General features: G+C 38.0%; 1 protein-coding gene across 1 annotated transcript; it reads right to left on the bottom strand.

Annotated features, from left to right (window-relative positions):
• Nucleotides 1-596: 596 nt before the first annotated feature.
• CENPK (centromere protein K) lies at nucleotides 597-22,736 on the bottom strand. Its single transcript, XM_054283143.1, has 10 exons — nucleotides 22,672-22,736; nucleotides 19,812-19,910; nucleotides 18,779-18,835; nucleotides 15,776-15,848; nucleotides 11,554-11,600; nucleotides 8,684-8,766; nucleotides 8,477-8,575; nucleotides 8,061-8,202; nucleotides 4,545-4,598; nucleotides 597-1,632 (listed from the first exon to the last, which is right to left on the bottom strand). The coding sequence occupies exons 1-10, from the start codon at nucleotides 22,672-22,674 to the stop codon at nucleotides 1,474-1,476; spliced, it is 816 nt and encodes a 271-aa protein (XP_054139118.1). The 5' UTR covers nucleotides 22,675-22,736; the 3' UTR covers nucleotides 597-1,473.
• Between the last annotated feature and the right edge of the window lie 2 nt (nucleotides 22,737-22,738).

Below are 22,738 nucleotides of genomic sequence, written 5' to 3'. Positions count from 1 at the left end.
TTAATAAATAAGCTGAAAGGATAGCAGAATACAAAGCATTTAAACACAAAGAAAGGAAAAACCCCTAAAGAGACAATGCTATAAATGTAAACCAAAAAATGCAGTTATTAAAATTCTTAATTAAAAATACTGTAAGGTAAATGTGTATAGATTAGTCAGACTCTAGAGCTCATAACAGAAGATAAACCACAACAGAAGGGTAGTTACACAAGGAATATGAATCAAAAAGAAGTCAATGCTTATGCACAACACCACGCACCACATTCTATACTCATGCTTAATCACCAGTTGGAAGGGTAAAATGAACAGCATTCACTCAAAACTACACAAGATGAATGATTGTTTTTTGCTTAACTTGTAATTGGTCTAAAAAGAGCAATTCTACTGGAACTTAGACTGGTCCCCCTTACCTTCCCCATGCATCCTGACATCATTTTTACAAGTCATCACACCAAATCACATGAACACCATTCTAAAAACAATCACACAAAAACATTCTATGATAGTAAAAACTCTTTATTTTTCCATCAATTAAAAAATCACCCAAGCTCCTCCCTCAATAAACAACAATCTGGTTAATTGGATAATTAAAAGGATAATTTAGTCACTACAGATAAGCAAGAGTAAAATTTTTGTACTCAATACAATACAATAAAAATGGCTACAGAAAAGACTGAGATTGCAAAAAATGCCAGCATTGAGTCAGAAGGTAACTCTCAACTGACAACTTAGAAGCTGTAGAGGTCAACAGAACAGAGACCCATTAAAAGCCTTGATCAACTAGGTCTGAAAAAGTGAAGACAGGTACTCTAAGGCAATACAGCATAACACAAAGTAGGCCATTTGGGAAGCGTGCAGTGAAAGGCACAGACTCAACTTCTGCTGCACCTTGCACAGAAAGATGTGTCAGCTTTCCCAGGTGTTTATCATGGAGCCAGTAAAATTGTTTGCAAAGGCTCTGAGAAACAAACAAGGCATAACACATTCTTGACAGGATACCTCTCTGTTAGTTCCAAATGTTGGTAAGGCCATGTACAGGAGCGGTCTTATTCTGAATTTTACCTCTACAGAATACAAGAAAATAGTAAAGGAAATAGAGACAACTTCGGGCAATCTAAGAAGTCTAATCTATAGAAGTCATGCAAAAAGTATGGTTTTTAAAGTAAAAAGGACTGTTAAACATATTTGTCTATTACATGAATTGGCATCCTACAGAAGCAGTGATAAAAAACTTCCATAATGTAAATCTTGATCTAACACCGAAGGCCAACTGTAAGCAGTTAAAATAGGTTATTATTTTTTCTTTTTCTACGTTTTATGCTCTTAAATATCCATTTTAATGTAAAAGAAAAAGTTCGTTCAACAAGAAGTGATGTTTGATATTAAGAAAGCCTACTAGGAAACCTAAGTATGTCCTAGCCCTGAATTAAGAGACTGGTGTTGTTTTGTTTTCAAGTGCACGTGTAGGTCACACTACTTGTGATAAGCTTGGAGGCGTATTCTGTTTGCATCCTCCGGATGTCTCAGGGCCATTCCATATCGCAACAGCAGCTCAATATAAGGTGGCCAAAATGATTCATTAATTGTTATATAAGGTTCATGTGGTGTGGTCATGAATGTGTTTATCAGCATCTGGAAGACCAAAAGGGTAAGATTTAGGAAATTAACAAAACAGCTAGATTTTATCTCCTTTAACCACATTTTTACAAATTACTGTGATGTAGGCAATATAAGATATAAAGGACTATACAGAAGAAATATGAGACCTGTACAAAGTCGAAGTAAAGCAAAGGACTTCCAATTAGCTACATAACATCTTTTTTGACGTAAAAATTAGAACCAGAATCCTCTTTTATTCCAGAATAAATGTAGATTAAATGCTGTATCTAGATACAGAATTAGTTAATGGAGTTAAAAACAAAATCAGTTTTGTCATTTTGTTTCAGTTCATGGAGATCATATTCATGCCCTCACGATATTACTGATGGGGAGTACTGCACACATTACAGATTAAATAATCTTACCCATCCCATGGTGCTCTTTCTATTTAACCTAGATATTTAATCTTTCTTCTCAGAGCTTTTAAATGTTATACTGTCCCAATTTCAGTAAGTACAAAATATTTTTTGCCCTTTAGTGCTAAAGTCAAATTCAAAATCCTTGCTACCAGATTTTATATTTTTGCATCCAGTGCTGCTAATAAAAGACCCAAATTAATGACTACTCTTATTTTTCAGAACATTCTGAAGAAGAATTGTTCCAGTTAATATATTTTGTACTTCCAATTATGAGAATTTACTCCAAATGCATTATTCTGGACAAATTTTTACTGGTTTTTTCTGACATCTGATACTCCAAAATAGCTTTCATGGCTGTAACTTATGTGCACCTCAGAAAACATTTTTCACATTTAACATTAGGGTCTTGGGTCGGCTGTTGATATTCTCTGCCCCGAGATGCATAGGTTGTCTCTGCTTCAGCCCGTGCAACTGAAGAATGAGTCTGGACTCTTCACTTTTCAGTCTTGAGGTTGTTTATTAATTCTTGTCTATAAAATTTTCTTTCTGCCCAGCCGAGATCTGAACAGCAAGGCAGCCAAAGGCACTCTGATCACCTCCGAGGCGGTGTCGTCTTTTTATACTAGAAACTACGTATATCATATTTACTCTTAATCCCAATACCTATCACCTATGTTAGACAGTGCACCTCTACTCTAAACCAATCCCAAAGTGCCAACATCACTGCAGAAAATGGAGAACAAGAAGAAGAAAGAAGGACTAGACACGCCCTGATTCCTCAATCTTGTCCCCCTAACCCCTATACCAAAAATCCTAAAGTCTACATTTTCACCCTGTGAATATTTTATTATTATACTATTCAAACCTGTGTGACTTTCATGTCCTCATACAAAGCTGGTAACTTGCTCAAAGGGTCAAAATCAAATCCCCAGGTGTTCTGGGCAGCATGCCAGGGTCTCTGAGCCCCTTGATGGGGTCCTCGGCAACTCTGGACATCCAGAGGGATGTACTGAGTTCCAACAAACAGGGACTTGAAGCTAGAACAACATGACTCAACAAAGAAAAACCTTCTGGAATACAAAGATAAGGGACATTGACACTTTAGGTCAGGATGTTGAAATTCAAAATGAGTCTGAATTTTTCAAATAGTGTGTTCTTCCAAACAGAAGTCAGATATCACATGAATATGTTCCCATTTTTAGGAGATTAACAATATCAGAAAAATATGAAGGGCAATTTTAAAGCATTAGAAGAACTTCAAAATTCTTTTTCCATAAGGACTGTGGCCACTCTGAATTCTGATCTGTTTTCAAGCTCTGCCTAATTTGGTATTAAAAGGTATGCTGAGATATTTGAAGCATGTAAAATGATTTTGATGATGTAAGCCCAAAGCCTGGGCTTTAAACTGTAGTACATAGTGATTAGATAATAGCATCTTAATACCAGCAAATTTTTATAAATCACATTTTGCATCAAGAAAAAAATTTTCCCCAGGAACATCTTACATATAGAACTTAGAACTGTCTAAGGAGGGGGAACAGAAAATTTCACTTCATATGCTACATTTAAGACAAGAAGAAAAATTATGCATTGCAATGCACATTCATAAACTGCACTGTAATTAAAAATTCGCACTAAGCAATGCTTCTATACTTATAAAATCAATCAGAAATGCATTAATCGGATTAACTGATTTCCTTGTCTGAGTTAATAATCCAGTTAATACACAAGACTATTGGTCCGAAGCTACATATTTAGTCCTTCTGTTAATGTGTATTTCAGAAATATTTTTCTTGAAACAGTATAAAATAGATCATGAAATGGACCATTTTTTTTTTTTGGTAAACACAGTATTTGTCTCTCCCAACATGAGCCACTAACGCACATAAAAAACATCTTTGAACCAAATATTGTAAAATCAAGAAATAAGAGACAGCCATTCTCCAGCCTAAACTGAACCAGTTAATTATTGCCACACCTCTTGTAATAATGTGGGGTTTATTTTGATAGGAATTAAAATAGAAAACTAACCTAGATTCACAGAATGGTTTGGGTTGGAACGTACTTTAAGATCATCTCATTCCAAGCACCTGCCATGGGCAGGTGCACCTTGCACTAGATCAGATTGCTCCAAGCCCCATCCAACCTGGCATTGATCACTGCCAGGGATGGAGTATTCACAGCTTCTCTGGACAGCCTGTTCCACTGCCTCACCACCCTCACAGTAAAGAATTTATTCTTGAAAGCTAATCTAAATATCTATTCTTGTAATTTAAACTATTCCCCCATGCAAAAAGTTGCTCTGCATCTTTTTATAAGCCCCCTTTTAGAACCAGAAGGCCACAATGAGGTCTCCCTGCACTCTTCTTGCAGACACAACATTCTTAATCATTCTAGATTGACTAAATACCACATACTGTTATTTATATTAGTAATAAACACTTTATCATCATCACCATCATCACCATCACTACATGTGTATATTTAAAAATTCCTCAAATTCTCTACATAGTGAAAACATCTTACCTCTAAAATTTCTTGCAATGGTATCAGTTCTACAGCTGGCTCTGCCAAAGAGTTCTGGAAAGATAAATATCCCCCAGCCAAATTAACAAAACCCCAAACCAGTTAAGAAAAATTTTAATTGACAAAGTAAAATAATTACACAATTATTTGATTGCATAGTACACTAAAGATGAAAACTTTTAGTTAGATTTAAATCTACCAGTTCAAAATCCTACACTTCAAATGTAACATTTTTTGAATTATCAAGAGAGATTTATCTAAAGTGATCATAATGTTTTCATCTGTGTTTACATTTAAATAAAACCAAGTACATCAAATTTATAATGTAGTGCAGAATTTGTTCTGTGAAGAAATTTGTTGGAGGAAAAAATATTTTTCATGAGCTTTAAATAAATGTTCATAATAAAAATTTGACACAACTCAAGACTTAATTTCATAGTGCCTCAATATTTTTTTTCATAATTTGACAATGAATACTTACTTGCTTTGAATTCAACTAAAACATTTATTTTATCAAGGCTGAGAAATAGAAAAATTAAAAATTTTGGTGGAATGAAAGGCAATGATAAAATACCACTAAAAGATTACTTCTTTTCTTTTGTAGCAAGCAAATCAAGCCATTTGTCTATAGAGAATCCTTTGGCAGCAATGTCAATGGATGTGCTTGTACTGTTGCACGGTAAACCTGATTCTTTAATTTTCCAGTTTTATTCTTTTCTCCCATGCACTTCAGTTTCAACAAAATAAAGGAGATAATATTCCACTGGCTTTCTCAGCATTGCTGTTGAATGCATGAATTTAAGACCCAAGATATTTCCAGCTGTACAGCACCTTATACAAACTTCACTTCTGGAACAGAGGAAGAATACAAGCAAGAAAGAAGAATATTCTGAAAGGAAAGTTCTGGATCCTTTTTCCCAGTCACAGTTTGTAATAGTCTCACCTGCAGACGGTCAGAAGTTTCAGTTTCCAGGGAGAGCCTGCTCCATGGAAACTCTGCAAATCCTGGTGCTATGACCCAATAACATCTATCTCTATGCCCTTATCTCAATATTTGGCTGAGGAAATAGAATCGACATTACCTATCAGCAAAAAGTTCCTTAGAACAAACATGAAACTTCACAACCTTTACTGATATATTTCCCTGGTCAAAATTACAACTAATACAATTAAGGACCGCTAATCACCTAATGCTTATAAAGTCATTAAGCAGGATGCTCAGCATTTCATTATTTAGCCTGAAAGGCACCTTCTTCACCCTTTCTATCAGACAGATTTGCATAAAGAATATTCCTCAGCCTCTGATTTTTCGTATTATTATCTTGAAAAAAATAAAGTAGATTTTTATCCTAGATTTAAAATCCAAGATCATCGTTACTACAGTCACTACCTATATTAAAGGTGTTGGGCCATGGCAATGGAAGCCAACATGAGCTGTTATGATGCAGTCTTCACTCCCATTCCCACTCCCAATCCCACATGCATGTCGCCAGGTGAAAGGAGGGTGGAACCAGACCAGTGAGGCTTGGAGCAGTTCAAACTATATTGCAGCCATGTCCTACAGACATCAACCCTGCACATTTGCCCTCACACAGAACCACTGCGAACACAACATCCTTCCACAAAGTGAAGCAAAATTGCTGATGTGCAGAGTTTGGTGCTGCTTGACTGCTGAACCAAGCTGAGAAGTGAATAATGTGTTCTTGTGAACCAACGTAACAGCTAATTTCATTGCCAATTCACTTCAGTGATTACAATTTGTATTTCTTGCACTCAATAAATGTAGGCAAAAATGGCTTGCTGTCCTGCCTTCCCAGTCAATTACTTAGATGTAGATTAAGAGGTACCTGTAGTTAAGCCAAGTGATCCAAGTGAGTCAAAAGGTATAGAAAAGCTATGAATTCACAAAGAGTGAAAAGAAAGAAAAAGACTGTCAGAAAACAGACTCTGTTTAAGAGTTCAGGAAATGTATAACTAAAATTTAAGCTAAGAAAAGATAAAACCTTGTGTTGAAATTAATCAAAGTAGTTTTTTTGTTTAAGTAAAGTGATAGGTAACAGCCAACATGGTTTCACTAAAGACCATTTACACCCAACAAATTTAGTGGCCTTCTAAAAGAGTTACAGTATTTGTGGAAAAGGAAGAACAACTGATGGCATCTACCTGGACTTTTGCAAATCATTTGACACTGTCCCACATTCAACTGTTTCTAAAACAGAGAGACTTAGACCAAAATATGTCACATTTACTAACAACAGGAAAGGAAAGCATTGGTATGAAGGAAAACTAAGATTCAACAAAATAAGATATTTGAATAATACTTTGAAAATGAACACCATGTCTTGACAAATTCACTGGTATTTTTATATGCAAAATATGTGCTTATGTGCAAAACATTTTTTTAATTAAAAGATCAGGATTCATTAGCTGCAAATTACAGACAGAAAAGACAAGGGTGTACTTTGTTGCTTTGGTGATGGGTGTGAGCTAGTACTTTTGTTTATAATATTGTTTCTTAGCAGGTTGTAAAAAAGATGAATCCAAGTGAAAACAAACAGACAATGGTTATTACTAGGATAAGCTAGAGAATTGAAAAATATTATCTTGCAGGAGAACATAAAGGTGTTCCTAGTTCAATTAGCAAAACAAAGAAAGAGAGGATATGAGATTGCTGCTGTAAATATATCAGGAGGAATAAACACAAGAAAGAAAAAGAGCTATTCTGAGGTGCTAGAAGAAAAAACACAGGAGAAACAGTAGTAAAAAAATTATTTGTTCTAAAATGGAGCTCAATGATAATATTGAAGAAATTTTTATGTTATGTAGTTACCCCAAATAGGGAACTGGATTAAAGAAATAATTTCAGCTTCTGTAACGTTAAGTGTTACTGAAATCAAAATCAAACCCTGCCTTTTTTCATAGCTTTTTTAAATCTATCAAATACTAATGGTAATAGTTTTATTTTTACTGCACACTTTGAATTTATTATGCAAAATACTCCCTGGCTGCCTATTCTCCCTGAGGTTTTACGATAATTTTTGACCCAGTTTGCCTGAACAAAATCTGATGGTTAACATTCCAAACTACTCTGTAATTATAAACACTTTTCCTTATTGTTCCAAAAACATTGTTAAACAATTAAAATTTGCTTTGCCAAGGAAAATAGGAATCTACTTGCCCAGTCAAGTAAAAAAAAAAAGAGTAAATTTGGACTGAACCTCACACCATTTCCAAATGTGGCATAGCTTGCAGTTCAGTAAGAAATACAATATATTGCTATGTATCTCATTGGGTAAGGGATATATGCATTAAGAAAAGAAAATACCCAGCTGGAAACAGCCTTAAATAATATAAAACAACCTGAAAAATATAAATTAAACCTAGAGGATCAGCTGTAAAAATTATGCTTATTTCAAATACAACTGCAGGTTCAATGCTAGAGACTTCAAACAGGTACTGCATCTAATTAAATATAAACTCAACATTTCAAATTTAATAGGTAAAGAAAAGTCTTACCTTTTTTTTAATATTTTCACCTTCCTCTGGAGGGGGAAAATGTTCATCCAGAAATTTACCCAAAGCACTCAAGAGTTCTTTCTTATAGGTTTCTAACTTCAGTAGTTTATTTTTCAGCTCATTGAGTTCTCTAGTTTTCAAACTAACAGTAAAAACACAGCAACAAAACAAAGGATCAAATAAAGTAAGTAAAAAATCCCTCCTAAGTAAAAAAACTCCTTAGCATCTATTGTTAGAAATTCATCATCTTTAATCAAAGGATGTAGTAGCATTACTTTCATGTTTCAAATATGGATTACTGAGCAATTATCTGATCCATTAAATAAAACAAAGAATAAATTTTAAGAGTTTGCTTGCTCATTTGCTCCTGTTGATATTTAAATTCTTGAATTTGTAACTCAAAAATTTAGAAATACCTTTTTGTGGAAGGATGTTCAACTTCGGTATTTGCCTCTTCTTCCACTTTATAAAGAGTCTCTAGCATCTGTTTCTGTTCCTCATTCCACTGCTGCTCTCTTTGAAACATGAAAGGTAGGAAATGGCACAACAGATAAATAGTTTCCCTGGGTAGTCAAAAAAAGAAGAAAGCTCACAGCATTCCAAAGTCCAAATTACTGTATTACCTTTTCAGATCTTCTTCCAGTCGTTTATTCTTTGACTGAACTGTTGACAGCACCATTTCAAGATCATTTTTTACTTTCTGCAACTACAAAAGAATAGAAATTAAACTGTTTGCAGGTAGCCCAGACTGTAGTATTTGTTCTATGTAAGGCTACATTTGTAAATCTGATAAAAGGGAAGAAAATCATCTGCAATTCCTTAGTAAACATTAAAATCCAGTTTAAAATGCCGGAGCTATTGAAAACGTCACTGTGACCAGTTGCTCATTAGTGTCTTCTTGAAGCTCACAGAGCTTAACAAAATACTTAATTTTACCTGAAGTACACACATGAACTGCTCAGCGAATGAATGGCTGAGGAGGAAATGTCTACAGCACCAGGGCTCTATTGTCTAAACTATTGCTGCTACTGGCAAGAATGAATCCATGCTACTTGCACCACATAAAATGTACAGAAAATGAAGATGCATCAAAGAAAGACTAACTGCATCCATTAATTAAATGATCCCCAGTGCTACAACATATCTGGGACAGGAAATACAGAGAAATAAAACTACTACAGTCAGAAGCTATAGGCATTGCTGAATCTAGGGAACAGTGGACTCTCAGTGGGCTGGGTCTTCCATTATAGAAATCACAGAATAGGTAAGGTTGTGTTGAGGAACACATTCAGTGCAGGTGGCTCAGGGTGCAGCTGCAGCAGAGCTGCAGGCCGAGCTCTGGGCTGAGCTCTGGCAAGAGCCCCAGGCAAGAGGCCGTGAACTGCTGGCTCTGTAGAGCAGGGGACCTGGGGGCCTGTGGCCCTGCCAGGGGAGGGGACATGGAGACACGGCAGAAGCTGATGACATCTGGATTTTTCTGTGTTTACACTGTGAGGGCATAAAGCCTTTTGGCTTTGAGGGTATAAAATTCCTTTTTTCTGGGTCCTTCCTCAGAGGTACCCAGCTCAAGCTGTTATTCTGTTATTATGCCACGATTAAATTATTTTAAGGATCAGGATGTGTGAGCCTAGGGGAAGAAGGAAACCTAGGATTGAGCTGGTAAGGACTGTGTGAGTGTGGGTAGCTGTGAATGGGCTTAGTAACTGATACCATGGCTCCTGGACTGTTGGATGTGGAAGTTTCCTTAACCATTGTGACAGGCCACAGTGGGTCATGTGGACCAACCTCCCTGGTCAGGCAGGGGTCATCCAAGAGCACATGGCACAGGTTGCATCCAGACAGTTCTTGACAAACTCCAGCAAGGGAGACTACACAATCTCTCTGGGCAATCTGTTCCAGTGCACAGTAAAGAAGCTCTTCCTTGTGTTCTTGTGCATCCCATGGCCTCTTGTCCTACTGCTTGGCATCAATGAGAAGAGCCTGGCTCCATTCTCTTCAGACACTTGTATAAATTTATGAGATCCCCTGTTACAGCACTATGGTCTTGTAGAAAATAATGTTTCTTATATAAGCCTATGATTTGGATGTATTTTTTCTGCTTCCATACAAAATAAGAGCACCTAGGAATTTAGCTGAAAGAAATACACCTTCTGAAAATATGCTACAGAAACAAATATGCTTGATATATATAACATCTGGAAAAAACCCTGTAATCATCAAATATCAGATCAACATGCCAATCAAAGTGTGTAACCTAACAACTTTTTGATAGTGACTCTTAACAGCAGTCAGATTTGCTGTTGTGAGTGATACTAGAAGGCAGTAGACCCAGGAATATTCTCAAGTCACACAGCATTCCTATGTGACATCGATATAGTATAATGTTACCCACAAGAAATTATTGATTTGCTCTTTCTTCCAATGGAGGAACTCAACAAAATATTTGCAAATTATTGCCACAGAACTCAATGTCTAAGATAACTGACTCTTCCATGTAACACATAATATTACATCATTTTCTATTAAGTATGAAATGCAATGTATTATAGCATTTTGTTTAAAAAAACACACACAAATATCATAAGGCAGGTGTCTTTTCCATGGTACAAAGTGATAGCACAAGGAGCAAGAGGCCCAAACTCAAATATAGGAATTTCCATCTGAAAATTAGGAAAAACTGCTTTACTGGAGGGTGACTGAGCACTGGAACAGTCTGCCCAGAGAGGCTGTGGAGTGTCCTTCTTTGAAGATATTCAAAAGCCACCTCGACACAATCCTGTGAGGCACTTAGGGGCAGGGTTTAGTGGTGGATTTGGATGGTTGGACTCGATCATCTTAGAGGCCTTTTCCAATCTAAACTATCCTATGATTCTGTCTCCAGAGGTCCCTTCTAACTCCAGCCATTCTGTGACAGGTTAGCAATTAAAATTCAGCCACAGATCACTTGAAGACACATTTCTGAGTGGATCTTCTTGCCCTTGAGCCATGTTAACTGAAAGTAATCTTGAAAAGTACAGTGTGTAGGCTTCAGGCCTAGAAATGGATGCTGCTGCAAAATGTTACAGATGATGGTTAAGTCTTTGCAAGGCATGGTCATCAGTCAAGATTTCTGTCTCCTGGTAGCATCCAGCACAATGGGACTCCAATCCTAAGTGAGGCCTTGGAGCATTAATGTAGCAGGGATGTCGACTGTCACATAATTTTCATTGCACACAGATAAGTTTGCTGAGCTACTGTGATTAGATGGTGTGTCCAGAGGCAAAATACTGTTTATTGTGCACTACTCAGTTACTTGTGCAGTAAGTCAGTTTAAAACCTCACTCATTACAACTAGGAAATTTTACTAGTTATACTAGAGGGGGGAAAAAGCATTAGAACAACATAAATGGCTGAAGGAAAATACACAGCATTTTAGCACCCTAGGAACAGTCATAGGAAAATGCAGCAATTGCATGTATTGTTTTTTTTCCCAACACAATTTTATTAGACTTACCTCTTCTTTTCCCAGTTCTAACAGTACATCTGGATTGGTAGAAATTACTGAAAAATAAAATTAATTGTTTATTTTTTCCATTGGATTACAAAGATTTATTTATACTGAAAAGCAGCTTGGCTAGAGAGAAATTTGTGCAGCTTCTGAAAAACAGTTTGGCTCTCAGTAGGAGTTTAACCACATGCTGTGGTGTCCTGCCAGGGCTAACCTACTATCGCTCTTCAGCAAATTAAATTAGACGGAGAAAAGTGCAGTGTTAATGCCTGTGTGTTATTTTTATACCTGAACTGGCTGCAAATACATTGGTGAGGGTGCATAATGAATAAACAGCATATGTCTATACATTTCAAGACAATCAAGCCTGATTTTTTCAGCTGAAGGCATTCCATCAACATTACCAATGTGGGCAATCAAATTCTTCCAGTCCTCCAATTCCTTGTTAAATAGCCTCCTAGATGCTTGATCAGGACTATAGAACCTAGTTTTAATAACTTCAGAAGCATGTCACCATCCTTACTGTTCACAAAAACAGTAGGGAGATGAATGACCCAGCAAGGCCAATACCCAAACTCAAAACACTGAGCAACAACAATATCTAAGTGAAACCAAAGTACAATTCAAGAAGATGAAAATTTTTCTCCACAATGCTTCTACAAAATGCAGTGATTTATGACTCATGCATTTTCAGAATAAAAAGTTAAATTCTTGTTTTTTACAGTGCTCAACAGACTCCAGTCAATTCTCAGATCCATGTCGACTTGCAGCTTGTGCATAAACATATGACTTTTTTGAACTATTTCAATTCATTCAATACAATGAATGATGTTTCATTCTCAACAGGAGAAATGAAAGCTATTCTAACAGATTAAAATCTTTATAGGCAGATTTTCTGGTGGAAGTTTGGGCTTGAAATCTCTAATCTTACAAATAATTACTTAAATAAAAATTCCTTAATCAAAAAGGAAATCCTTAACCCTCTCATGACAGCATTAAACATCTCCTAAATACACACAGTCCATTTAATAAATTCAGAAAAGTACTTTCTTTGGTAATGTTATAGTACTTACCTGAAAAATTTTAAGGAGCTTAAGATTAGTAGTTTTAAAAGCACTGTTTGTTCTGAGATGAAAATCAGAAAAACTACTGAAGCATCAAAAAATGCATTAAATTCTTCAATAAAACTCCTTTCAGTTCCAAAAAATTGGAAAATTGCTGTTTCTAAATCTTGACACAAAATTTAAGTACTCTGCTCCCACTTAAGCTTAAGAGCTGCAGGAGACAGTGGTCTGTGTTTTATCAGAGTAAGATTTCTTTATAGTATATGAATATACTACCTACATGTGATAAAATTAATTGGTGAGCTTTTATTCACATTCAGTAGTATATTTGAAAAAAACCCATCCAATTCTTCCTCCTGCCACTTCCTGCTGACATGATCTTTATAAGCCTTCCCTTACCAAATATTACCATTTTTTACAACTGCCTCATAACGCTTCTTTATTTCTAGATACCTGATCCTGAGTTCATGCTTGCCATTCACTGTTCATATTGTGCGAGTATCAGAAAAAAAGGCCCTGTGCTCCTGGGAAAGAAATCACTAGCCATAATTTAGTGAAGGAACAATGCAGATCTAAAACACTGGGGCAACACACTTATGCCAGCTGCTGCTGTAAATTCATTGCTTGCCCAATCCACAATCAATTAAATCTTTTTCAGTTTTGTTGAATCACTGCACTTGCTAAAAATCAAATGTTAGAGAGAATTGCCTAGTGATACACAGTACAATTACTAAGAAAAATACTACCAGATGCTAGGAATGTAAAAGCAACTACTATGCACATGTTTATACAGAAACTCATATTAAAATAAAACAAAAAGATATTTGGCAGAATACTGCTATTTTGCAAAGAAAAACAGAATTTATGCAGAGACCACAACTGTTTGAAATGGTTTAAAATATGGTTGCTTTCACTTCCTGATTTTGCAAAGGTAAAAGTTAAATTTTATTTTTATAAGCCAAAAGCTTTTTTAGAAGCTTTAATTCAGCTGATTCAGCGTATCTAGAGCTACATAAATAATACCAGAAATTGAGAAAGAAAAAGACATTAAAGCAAAAGCTTTGCAAAAATAAAATTTGCATTGTGAATTCAAGTCTGTTTGCCAATATTGTGCTCAAAAAAAATGTAGAACTGCCAAGCTATAACCTCTGAAAATAAGGTTTAAGACTGAAATGCTGACAGGTCCTCATTTACAGGAAATGAACTGGCCACTACTAAAAGCTAAAACCAAAGTTACAAGATGGCCTGACATTCATGCTCTATTAGTTAATTGTATTAAATAAGTATTTCTGCTGTTTTTATTTAGATATAATCAGATAATGTTTTCAATTAAGTAATTCCTCCCTTAAAACAAATAATAGGTAGAAAGGAGCCAAGACAGAAAAGTAAGCAAAGGGGACTCCTCATTTCCATACAAGCACCATAACTCTATTCAAATTCTTAGCAGGATTTTTTTCTTCCACTGGAAAGGGAGCCAAAAAAGGCAGAGATCTGGTTGTAAAGTACTAATTATAGACAATTCTCTATTAAAAAATTAGGATTTCTAATAAGAAATATTATCATCTGGGAAGAAGTAAGAATGGTTGAACAAAGCAAGTCAGCAAGCCAAAAAAATAGGCCAAGGATATTTTTAAGCCAATAGCTTGAAGTTTAATATACATATTTTAGTATGGAAATCTAACAGCCTCGGGTATTTTACCCAGATAAAAACTAAGTTCTTTCAATTAATTTGCTTTAAGCCCACAACTTATTCATGAACAGCAGCCAGGAACCAGTATGTTCCAAATTCATTCAATGACATACCTTTGGTCTACATACCTCAGTAGCACTGGAGGCTGACAGTTCTTGGAGTGAGGCTTACAACACTGAACTATGAATTTATTCTAATACAGCAACAGTATCTCTTTATACAAAAAAAAATCCTAGCTTCTCTTATTTAGTGATGAGATGCAGCAAATACGTAGACTTTGAAAAAAGTTGGAGAACTGCTTCTGATGTTGATCTGAAAAGGCATTTCCATTTGGCTAAATGACAAAACATTGGAAATCACCACATGCTGTCTATAAGACATTCCTATAATTTTGCAAATATTATAAAACCAAGCCTTTACTGACATAAAAATATTCAATTGAGTCAATATATTAATTTAAAGATTAACTAGAAGTTTTACTGGATTGAAAGGTGCTAACAGGTCCTTGACAGGAGACATAACCATGAGTACTACCAGAATATTAATGATAGTGTAGTGTGAACTGTTTCAGGAATGTCCATATGGGACATCTGGAAACAAAGATTACTTTAGTCCCACTTAGATCCTGAATGCTTTTATTTCCAGTGTCTGGACACATCAGCCTTGCAAGAGGGTAAAATTTATCAGCAGTGGTGCTTATGTACTAAGAGAACTTTGAAGAACTGAGGAATTGATACCTTTTGACTGATAATGCCTAACAAATATAAGAACTACCACTAGTCTCAGTGGTTTGTGCTTCTCAGAATCAGTAAGTGTTCTGGATTCCTGCGTTTTTAAAAAATTCTAGTTGCTCTTACCACTTTATCTTGACTTGAAATCTCCAATCCCTGTTAATAGGTATTTCACTACATGTAAAGGGCTTAGCACTAAAGGTCTATTTTAAAGTTTCAACTGTCACATCATAATACTACACACCTTTAATCAGAAAAACAATCAGAAGATGCATGGTTAATGTATCAGCTTCTTAAAAGACAAAATTATTTGCCAAAATATTTCTGTTCTAAAAACTAAATACAAATAAAAGATAGAGAAAAAACAATCACTCAGAAAAGAATATGAAGGAGGGTAACAGGATAATTAACTTTTTTTATTTGGTTAGGAGATCTGCTAATAGTTGTTTTTCCATTTAATTGACTGATGAATTGTGACATGAATCATGCACTTATTTGTCCAGAATCATAGGAGTAAGTTTTAGCGGAATTCACTTTTAATTTCAAGTTGACTTAGAACTGAAGTGCAAAAATAATGAAGAAATGAAACATACATGCTACTTTTTAAAGTAGCATTATTTTAATTTTTAAGTATTTACGGAATGAAAATACAATCAGCAGACATTCAATATACTCATGGCCTAGATGAAAGAAACTTTGCAGAAGGTTATACAAACATTCTTTACAAGGAAACAGTTACTCACCTTCAGGATTTCTTGCTTGCCACTGCTGAAAATCTACTGTTAAAGCTTTCCATTGCAGCATTAACACGGAAAGCTGTGTAACAAGAAAAGAAGGATCTCTTGAAGTGTGTTGAGTTGCATTGGCATAAAATGAGGTGGAACAGGATAGAAATCGAATTGTTAAGTTAATAGAGCAGAAAACAAAAGAGTATCTATTACAATAGAACACTAGTTTCTTCAAAATATTTTACAGTAATTCACAGGGATCATGGAACGTTTGTATTATTTTTTCAAAAGGGGGAAATGAGGAGTCAGAATTGGCAGAGCGGTGAAGGCCTTTCAGAGGAAGGTTCATACAGGTAAAGAAATACTTTCTAATGTCATTTCTGATCCACCCTTTGCATATCTTTGAACCATTCCCACACATAATATCACTGGATATCAGGGAGAAGATATCAGCATCTCCAACTCCATCTCCACTTCCCTGAGGAAGATGTAGAACGTAATCAGAAAAAAACCCTCAGCTCCTTCTCTACAAAGTAGAGAAGCCCAGAGTCCCCAGCAGTTCCTCACAGGACATGCCTTCCAGCCTCTCACTAGCTTTGTTGCTCTCCTCTGGATGCACTCAAGGGCCTTCACAACCTTCTTAAACCATGGGGCACAGAACTGCACTGAGCCCTGCAGGTGAGGCTGCTCAGCCCTGAGCACAGGGACAATCCCCTCTCCTGTGGCTGGCAGTGCCACGCTCCAGGCTCCCGGGATGCCGTGTGCCCTCCGGAATGCCAGGGCACGCTGTGGGCTCTGTCCCCTCTCCTGTGGCTGGCAGTGCCACGCTCCAGGCTCCCGGGATGCCGTGTGCCCTCCGGGCTGCCAGGGCACGCTGTGGGCTCGCCCTGAGCCGCTGTCAGCCAGCGCCCTCAGAGCCGTTCCTGCAGGGCTGCCCAACAGCCACTCCTCTCCCGCTGGCTTGCTGGTATTAGATGTCATGCCACTGAGGACTGCCCAGTGTTCTAAGCTAGCTCCATCCCTCTGCAAGGCCTCTGGTCCCTCCAGAGTGCCAACCATCGTCCAGTTTGGAGTCATCAGCCAGTGTGCTCAGGTGCATTCCAACCTTCATCCAGGTCACTGATAAACACGTGGAACTGAGCTGAGCTGCACCTGAGGAACACCGCTGGTGGCTGGTGACCAGCCAGGTACAGCCCCATCACTGCATCCCACTGAGCTCCATGCTTCAGACAGGTCTTTACCCAGCACACTGCGAACCTGCTCATCCCACAGCTGCAGTCCCCAAGGATACTGCAAGGGATAGCACAACAATGACATTTAGCAAGAAGAAATTACATATGCACTGATTAGGAAAAAGTCCAAACAAGTATTAAGTTACACCCCCTTCTCCTCCCATTTTGCTGCCTATGTTAGTCATTTATTGGTTGCATTTTTCAAACTTAGTAAGAGAAAACCTGTCCTGATCTTGATTCCTGAAGCTTCAGTTATATTTCCTCTCCCCTGCCCAGATGAAGAGGGGAGTGATGAACAGCTAAGATGGCCAGATAGGATTAAACCCGAAAAGTCATGGCAGTCTGGTGAAGATCCCACCAACTGGAAAAGGAGACACACAACCCATATTATTAAGAAGACAAAAACAAATATCTGTAAACTACAGATTGATCAGTCTCGCCTCTGTGCCCAGCAAGACCAAGGAGCATATCCTCCTTGAAATTATGCTAAGTCATGTGGAAAATTAACAGACAATTGTTGTTAAGCAACATGAATTTAAGGGCAAATCACACCTGACAAATTGGGTGGCTTCCTATAACAGGATTAGGGCATTGGTGCATAAGGTAAGAGCAACTGATGTCATCTATTTGGGAGCTGTGCAAAGCATTTGACACTGTTTGGAACAACATGCTTGTCACTAAACTCTTGAGACACAGATGTGACAGACTGCTCAGTGGGTAAGGAATTGGCTGGATGGTGACACTCAGGTACAGTCAACAGTTCAGCATTCAGGTGAAGATCCGTGATGAGGTGGCATTGCATAGGCCATGTTTCTGAGACAGGCACTATGTAACATCTTTGTCAGGGACATGGACAGGGGGATCAAGGGCACCCTCAGCAAGTCACTGACAGCAGCAGGCTGTGTGGGACAACTGACACATTGCCGGGAAGGGATGGCATCCAGAGGGACTTGGACAGGCTCGAGAGCTGCACTAGTATGAAACTTATGAAGTTTAACAAGACCAAGCACAATGTTCTATGCCTGGGTCGGGGCAACCAACCCCCAATATCAATACAGGCTGAGTGAGAGCAGCCCTGCGAAGAAAGATCTGGGAATCTTGCTGGATGAGAAGTTGGACACATGCACTTGCAGTCCAGAAAGCCAATCATAACCCTGCATCAAATACAGCATGGCCAGCAGGGAGGTCAAGGAAGGGGATTCTGCCCCTCCACTCTGCTCTGGTGAGACCCCACCTTGAGTGCTGCCTCCAGCTCTGGGGTTCCCAATATAAGAAGGATGTGAACTTGCTCAAGTAAGTCTGGAGGAGAACCACAAAGATGATTGGAGGGCTGAAATACCTCTCCTATAAAGAGAGGTGAGGGGAGTTGAGTTTGTTCAGCCTGGAAAAGGCTCCAGGGAAACACTATAGGACCTTCCAGTACCTGAATGGGGCCTAAAAGAAAGAAGAGAGACTGTTCACAAGTGCATGTAGTGATAGGGCATGGGGAAATGGCCTTAAGATGATAGAGGGCAGGTTTAGATTAGATACTGGGAAGAAATTCTTTATTGTGTAAGCACAGAGACACTGGAACTGCTTGCCCAGAAAAGCTGCAGATGCCCCATCCCTAAAAGGGTTCAAGGCCAGGCTGGAAAGGGGCTTAAAGCAACCTAATTTAGTTGAAGGTGTCTCTGCCTATGCCTGGATTAGAACTGGATGATCTTTAAGGGCTTTTCTAAGGCAGGCCATTCTCTGATTCTATGGTCTTAGCAGAAAATGGAGCATTTTTAAAAACCCACTGTCTTACCTTGGTATCTGATGGTAGCAGTGTGTCTGTTCCTAGAAGCATTAGCTTGCTCTGACACTTGGTAGAAACAAAAAGAAATAAAACACAAAGAAAGTTGTTTACTCTTCTCTTTTGTAAGAACAAAATGCAATTCTTAGAAATTTAAACACAACTTTTAAAATATAGAAATAAATGAATTTTAACTTGGATCCTTCCACATCCCCTATACCCTAACCCAGAAGAGCAACTTAAGAAAAGTTTTGAAATCACAGCACAGTAAAGTAACACTTAATTAACTCTGAAGGAGAGAAGTAGCACCTAAAGAAAGATGTATTCTTTGAGTAAAAAGGCAAGTTATGAGGGGAAAGTTCATATGGGGAAAGGCATTGAACAGATGAAGAACATGAGAAACTGAGAAGAGAGTCATGGACAAGGCTGAAGAGTATTCCCTAAGAACTGACAGAAGTTTATCTTTTCTGGGAATCCAGAAAATAAAAATAACCACCCCTAAACTGTTATTTGTTAACATATTGTGCTATGTACGAGAGAAGTTCTAACCATGACAATGTAACTGTGAGTTTGCAAGGGAGTAAGCATAGGGAGACATCACTGTCCTCCTCTGCCTCTCTCTCATCCTATTCTCTCTCTCCACTAAGATCCAAAGGACGTGTGAAATGGAATCCCACCTTTTGTGAGGCTAAAGAGAGAAGGCTCTCTGTATGTTGGTACTACCACAACACAAAGATTCCTTCATTTTCCATAATTTTAATATACAGTCCCACACTAAATAAATAGTAACATCAGCACATTGACTTTACAAAGCATTCTCCACCCCTCCAAGCACTTCTACATTTGACCTATCTGAAGATACTATTTCCTTTTTTTTTCTGTTTCTTTGTTTCTGATTTTTTGCTTGTGTGGGTTTTTTGATTGGTTGCTTGGTTTGGTTTTATCAGAGTGGTTTCTTTGGAGAGGGTGGGGCAAGCATGTGGTGAATAAAATAATTCTGAAAAAGCACTATAATAAACCTTGTCTATCATTGATATTTGCATACCTCTTCAATCTGCTTCCAAATACTGTCACATTCATCCAAGAGTTCTTCCTTGGCTTTGACAGGACCAGCTGTGTTACTGATTTCTGATGAACATTCAGCCTATTAACAAGCAAAGAGAAAACGTTATCATGTAGATCTACAATAACTGATTACTTAATCATCCTTGCCATTTCAGATCAACTATGCAACAGAAAAAAACTCCCTTAATCCAAAGCTTTTAGCTAACTCCTCCAGTTTTAGAAAGCACCCAGCCATTAAGTAAAATCTGCTAACTAGACAACTAAGTAGAATCAGTGTCTAAGAAGAGACTAATAATTTACTTTTAAAATTGAATGACAAAATCCTAAATTTTCATAACTGCTTTGATTATTTGCAATGGCTTCTTTATTTTCCAACAACTTTATTATAGAAACAATAAGGGAGTCTCACATCTACAAAGCCACGCTCTACCTCCATTTATGAGCAATATTTATTATGTTTTTTATATATATGTTTCTTTTCAAGCACTTACTTCTATTCTGTCAATAAACATGGTAATCTATTTCTCTTTCATTTGAATTCAGAATATTTTTGATTAACAAATTAAGCACCCTCAAAGTTACTAGAAAAACAAACAAAAGAACCTGAAAGAACATACAGACAACCAAGGAAAGAGAGCACCTGGGGAGCCAAAATAAAAATCAATCCAAGTTAAATTAAAAACTTTGAGAAATTGTTGGGTCAGAAAGAAACAACTGGAATTAATTTATGAATTTGTATGCTTCTCACTTAAGAGATACCTGAATGACAGCAGCAATTAACAGGGGAAAAATAAGAAGGAGTAAAATTTTTTTCCCAGGGAAAACAATCAACAGGCTAGATATATCAGATGCAGGAAGCCTTTAAAAATGCCTTAATGGGTCACTAGACCCACCAAACACATACAGATTAAACAGAAATGTTAAAAATAGATAATGATCTAGAGAAGAATTACACTTTTCTACCTTCTGATAGAAGCATAAATTACTAACTCAATCTTTTGTTCTTTTTCAGTACAAAAACACAGCATCAGAGAAAATTATTATTATTCTTTAAAAAGAGTGAAATATTCTACTAGTACTTGTGAAGTTCAAGCACCTCATAGCAAAGTGGATGAGGAAAGAGAATAAGAACATCTCACTGAATGCTGGAATTACACTAGAGAACTCACACATAGCCAATACTTCTACTAAGTCTTCCTGGCAAATTTCTTGCATTTAAAACAGAGCTCTACAAAATCTAGGTTACCATGATCTTATAAGAACTAATGAGCATAGATTTTGGAAAGCAAGATCATTATCTTCTTAAGAGTCTTGGAATGGCTCCATAATATAAAACAGAACCAGTTCCCATAATTTATTAAGACTTCTGAAATGCCTCCAGCAAAGACTGCCCAGAAGGAAGAAACTAAGAAAGAAACTAAGCAGTCTTAGTTTTTTCTCAGACAAAAAAAAAAAAAAGAGACAAAGAGAGTTTGGGGGGATAGTGGGGAGACAGAAGAATAAAAGGGAGAAAAAGAACCCCATGCTTTGGAAATTTAAAGGGGTCATGGGGTGGGATAAAAACCTATTCTGCCCATATCCCCTGCAATACTATAATTCATCACTATTAAAGCATTATGTGGAATAATAATGCTTTCTCTTCTCTGAAGAGAAAGACAGAAAACCTCTATCACACAAAAATGATGAAATGATTCTGTTGATAACTTTAAATTTCTGGGTCAATTTCATACAACATTTCAAAATATACATATTGTAAGACATGACAGGGCTCTCACAAGCCAGACTGACTTGCCGTCCTTAATGCTGTGCTCTTATCTACCTTACACAGTACACACAATGAAATGTCACTTTTGGATCTTATTTTCTTGTAGCTTGCAGTTTTCCCCATTTCAGTATGGTTAAATTACATTTTTATTTCCACACCATACCTGAAAACTTAAAGGGTTTTTTTGCATTAATACTAATGTCTTCCATTTTCAACAAGTTATTCCTTCTTACTTTGTTTTAGGACTATATAATTAGGTAAGAAATACACACATGTGCAAGTGTAGGCTCTATGCTAGCCAAGGCTTTACAAAAACAAAATCACAGGATGGGTCAGGTTGGAAGGGACCACAGGGGGTCATCTGGTCCAACCTCCCGTTTGAAGCAGGGTCATCCCAGAGTACATGGCACAGGATTGTGTCCAGATGGTGCTTGAGTATCTCCAGTGAGGGAGACTCCACACCCTCTCTGAGCAATCTGTTCCAGTGCATGGTCATCTGCATCGTAAAGCTCTTCCTCATGTTCAGGTGGAACTTCCTGGGCATCTGCTTCTGCCCACTGCCTCTCGTCCTACTGCTGGGCACAGCGGAGCAGAGCCTGCATCCATTCTCTTGGCACTGTCCCTTTCATACCCGTACACAAACACATGAGGAAGGCGAAATGCGTCCTGTGACCTCGCACACAAACACCAGCTGCGGGCAGACGGCGAGGGAGGGGAGAGGAAAGCGACGGAAGGTTTGTGAAAGAGACACGAAGGCACCTTAGGAAGCAAAATATCGGCACGGTACAAACAATTCTCAAAAGCGGTGAGACAGGGAGCCCCCACCGCCAACCCCCGCAGCACAACGGCGGCAGGACGTGAGTCGGGGCATTCCCGCTCACAGCCCAGGCATGAACCTCGCCCCTTCCCAGCCGGGAAGCCAGCGCCCTCCCCGCAAAGCAGCCCCGCGGCCCCAGCGACCGAGACCGCCTCCCGGCGCCGAGATGTCGGAGCGCCGAGATGTCGGAGCGCCGGGGTGCCCTGAGCGCCGGGGGCCGCCCGGGACTCGCCCGCCACCCCTCCCGCCCGTTACTACCATGGCCGCTTCCCGCCGTTCGAGCCGCGGCGCGTACGTCACTCGCAGAGCGCCCGGCGCGGGGCAG

Source organism: Melozone crissalis, unplaced genomic scaffold, assembly GCF_028551555.1.
Source record: "Melozone crissalis strain CALT ecotype California unplaced genomic scaffold, PUWL_Pcris_2 ptg000005l_1, whole genome shotgun sequence".
Classification (NCBI taxonomy): domain Eukaryota; kingdom Metazoa; phylum Chordata; class Aves; order Passeriformes; family Passerellidae; genus Melozone; species Melozone crissalis.
Note: the sequence above shows the minus strand (reverse complement) of the source record. Positions and strands in the feature narration are given on the sequence as shown.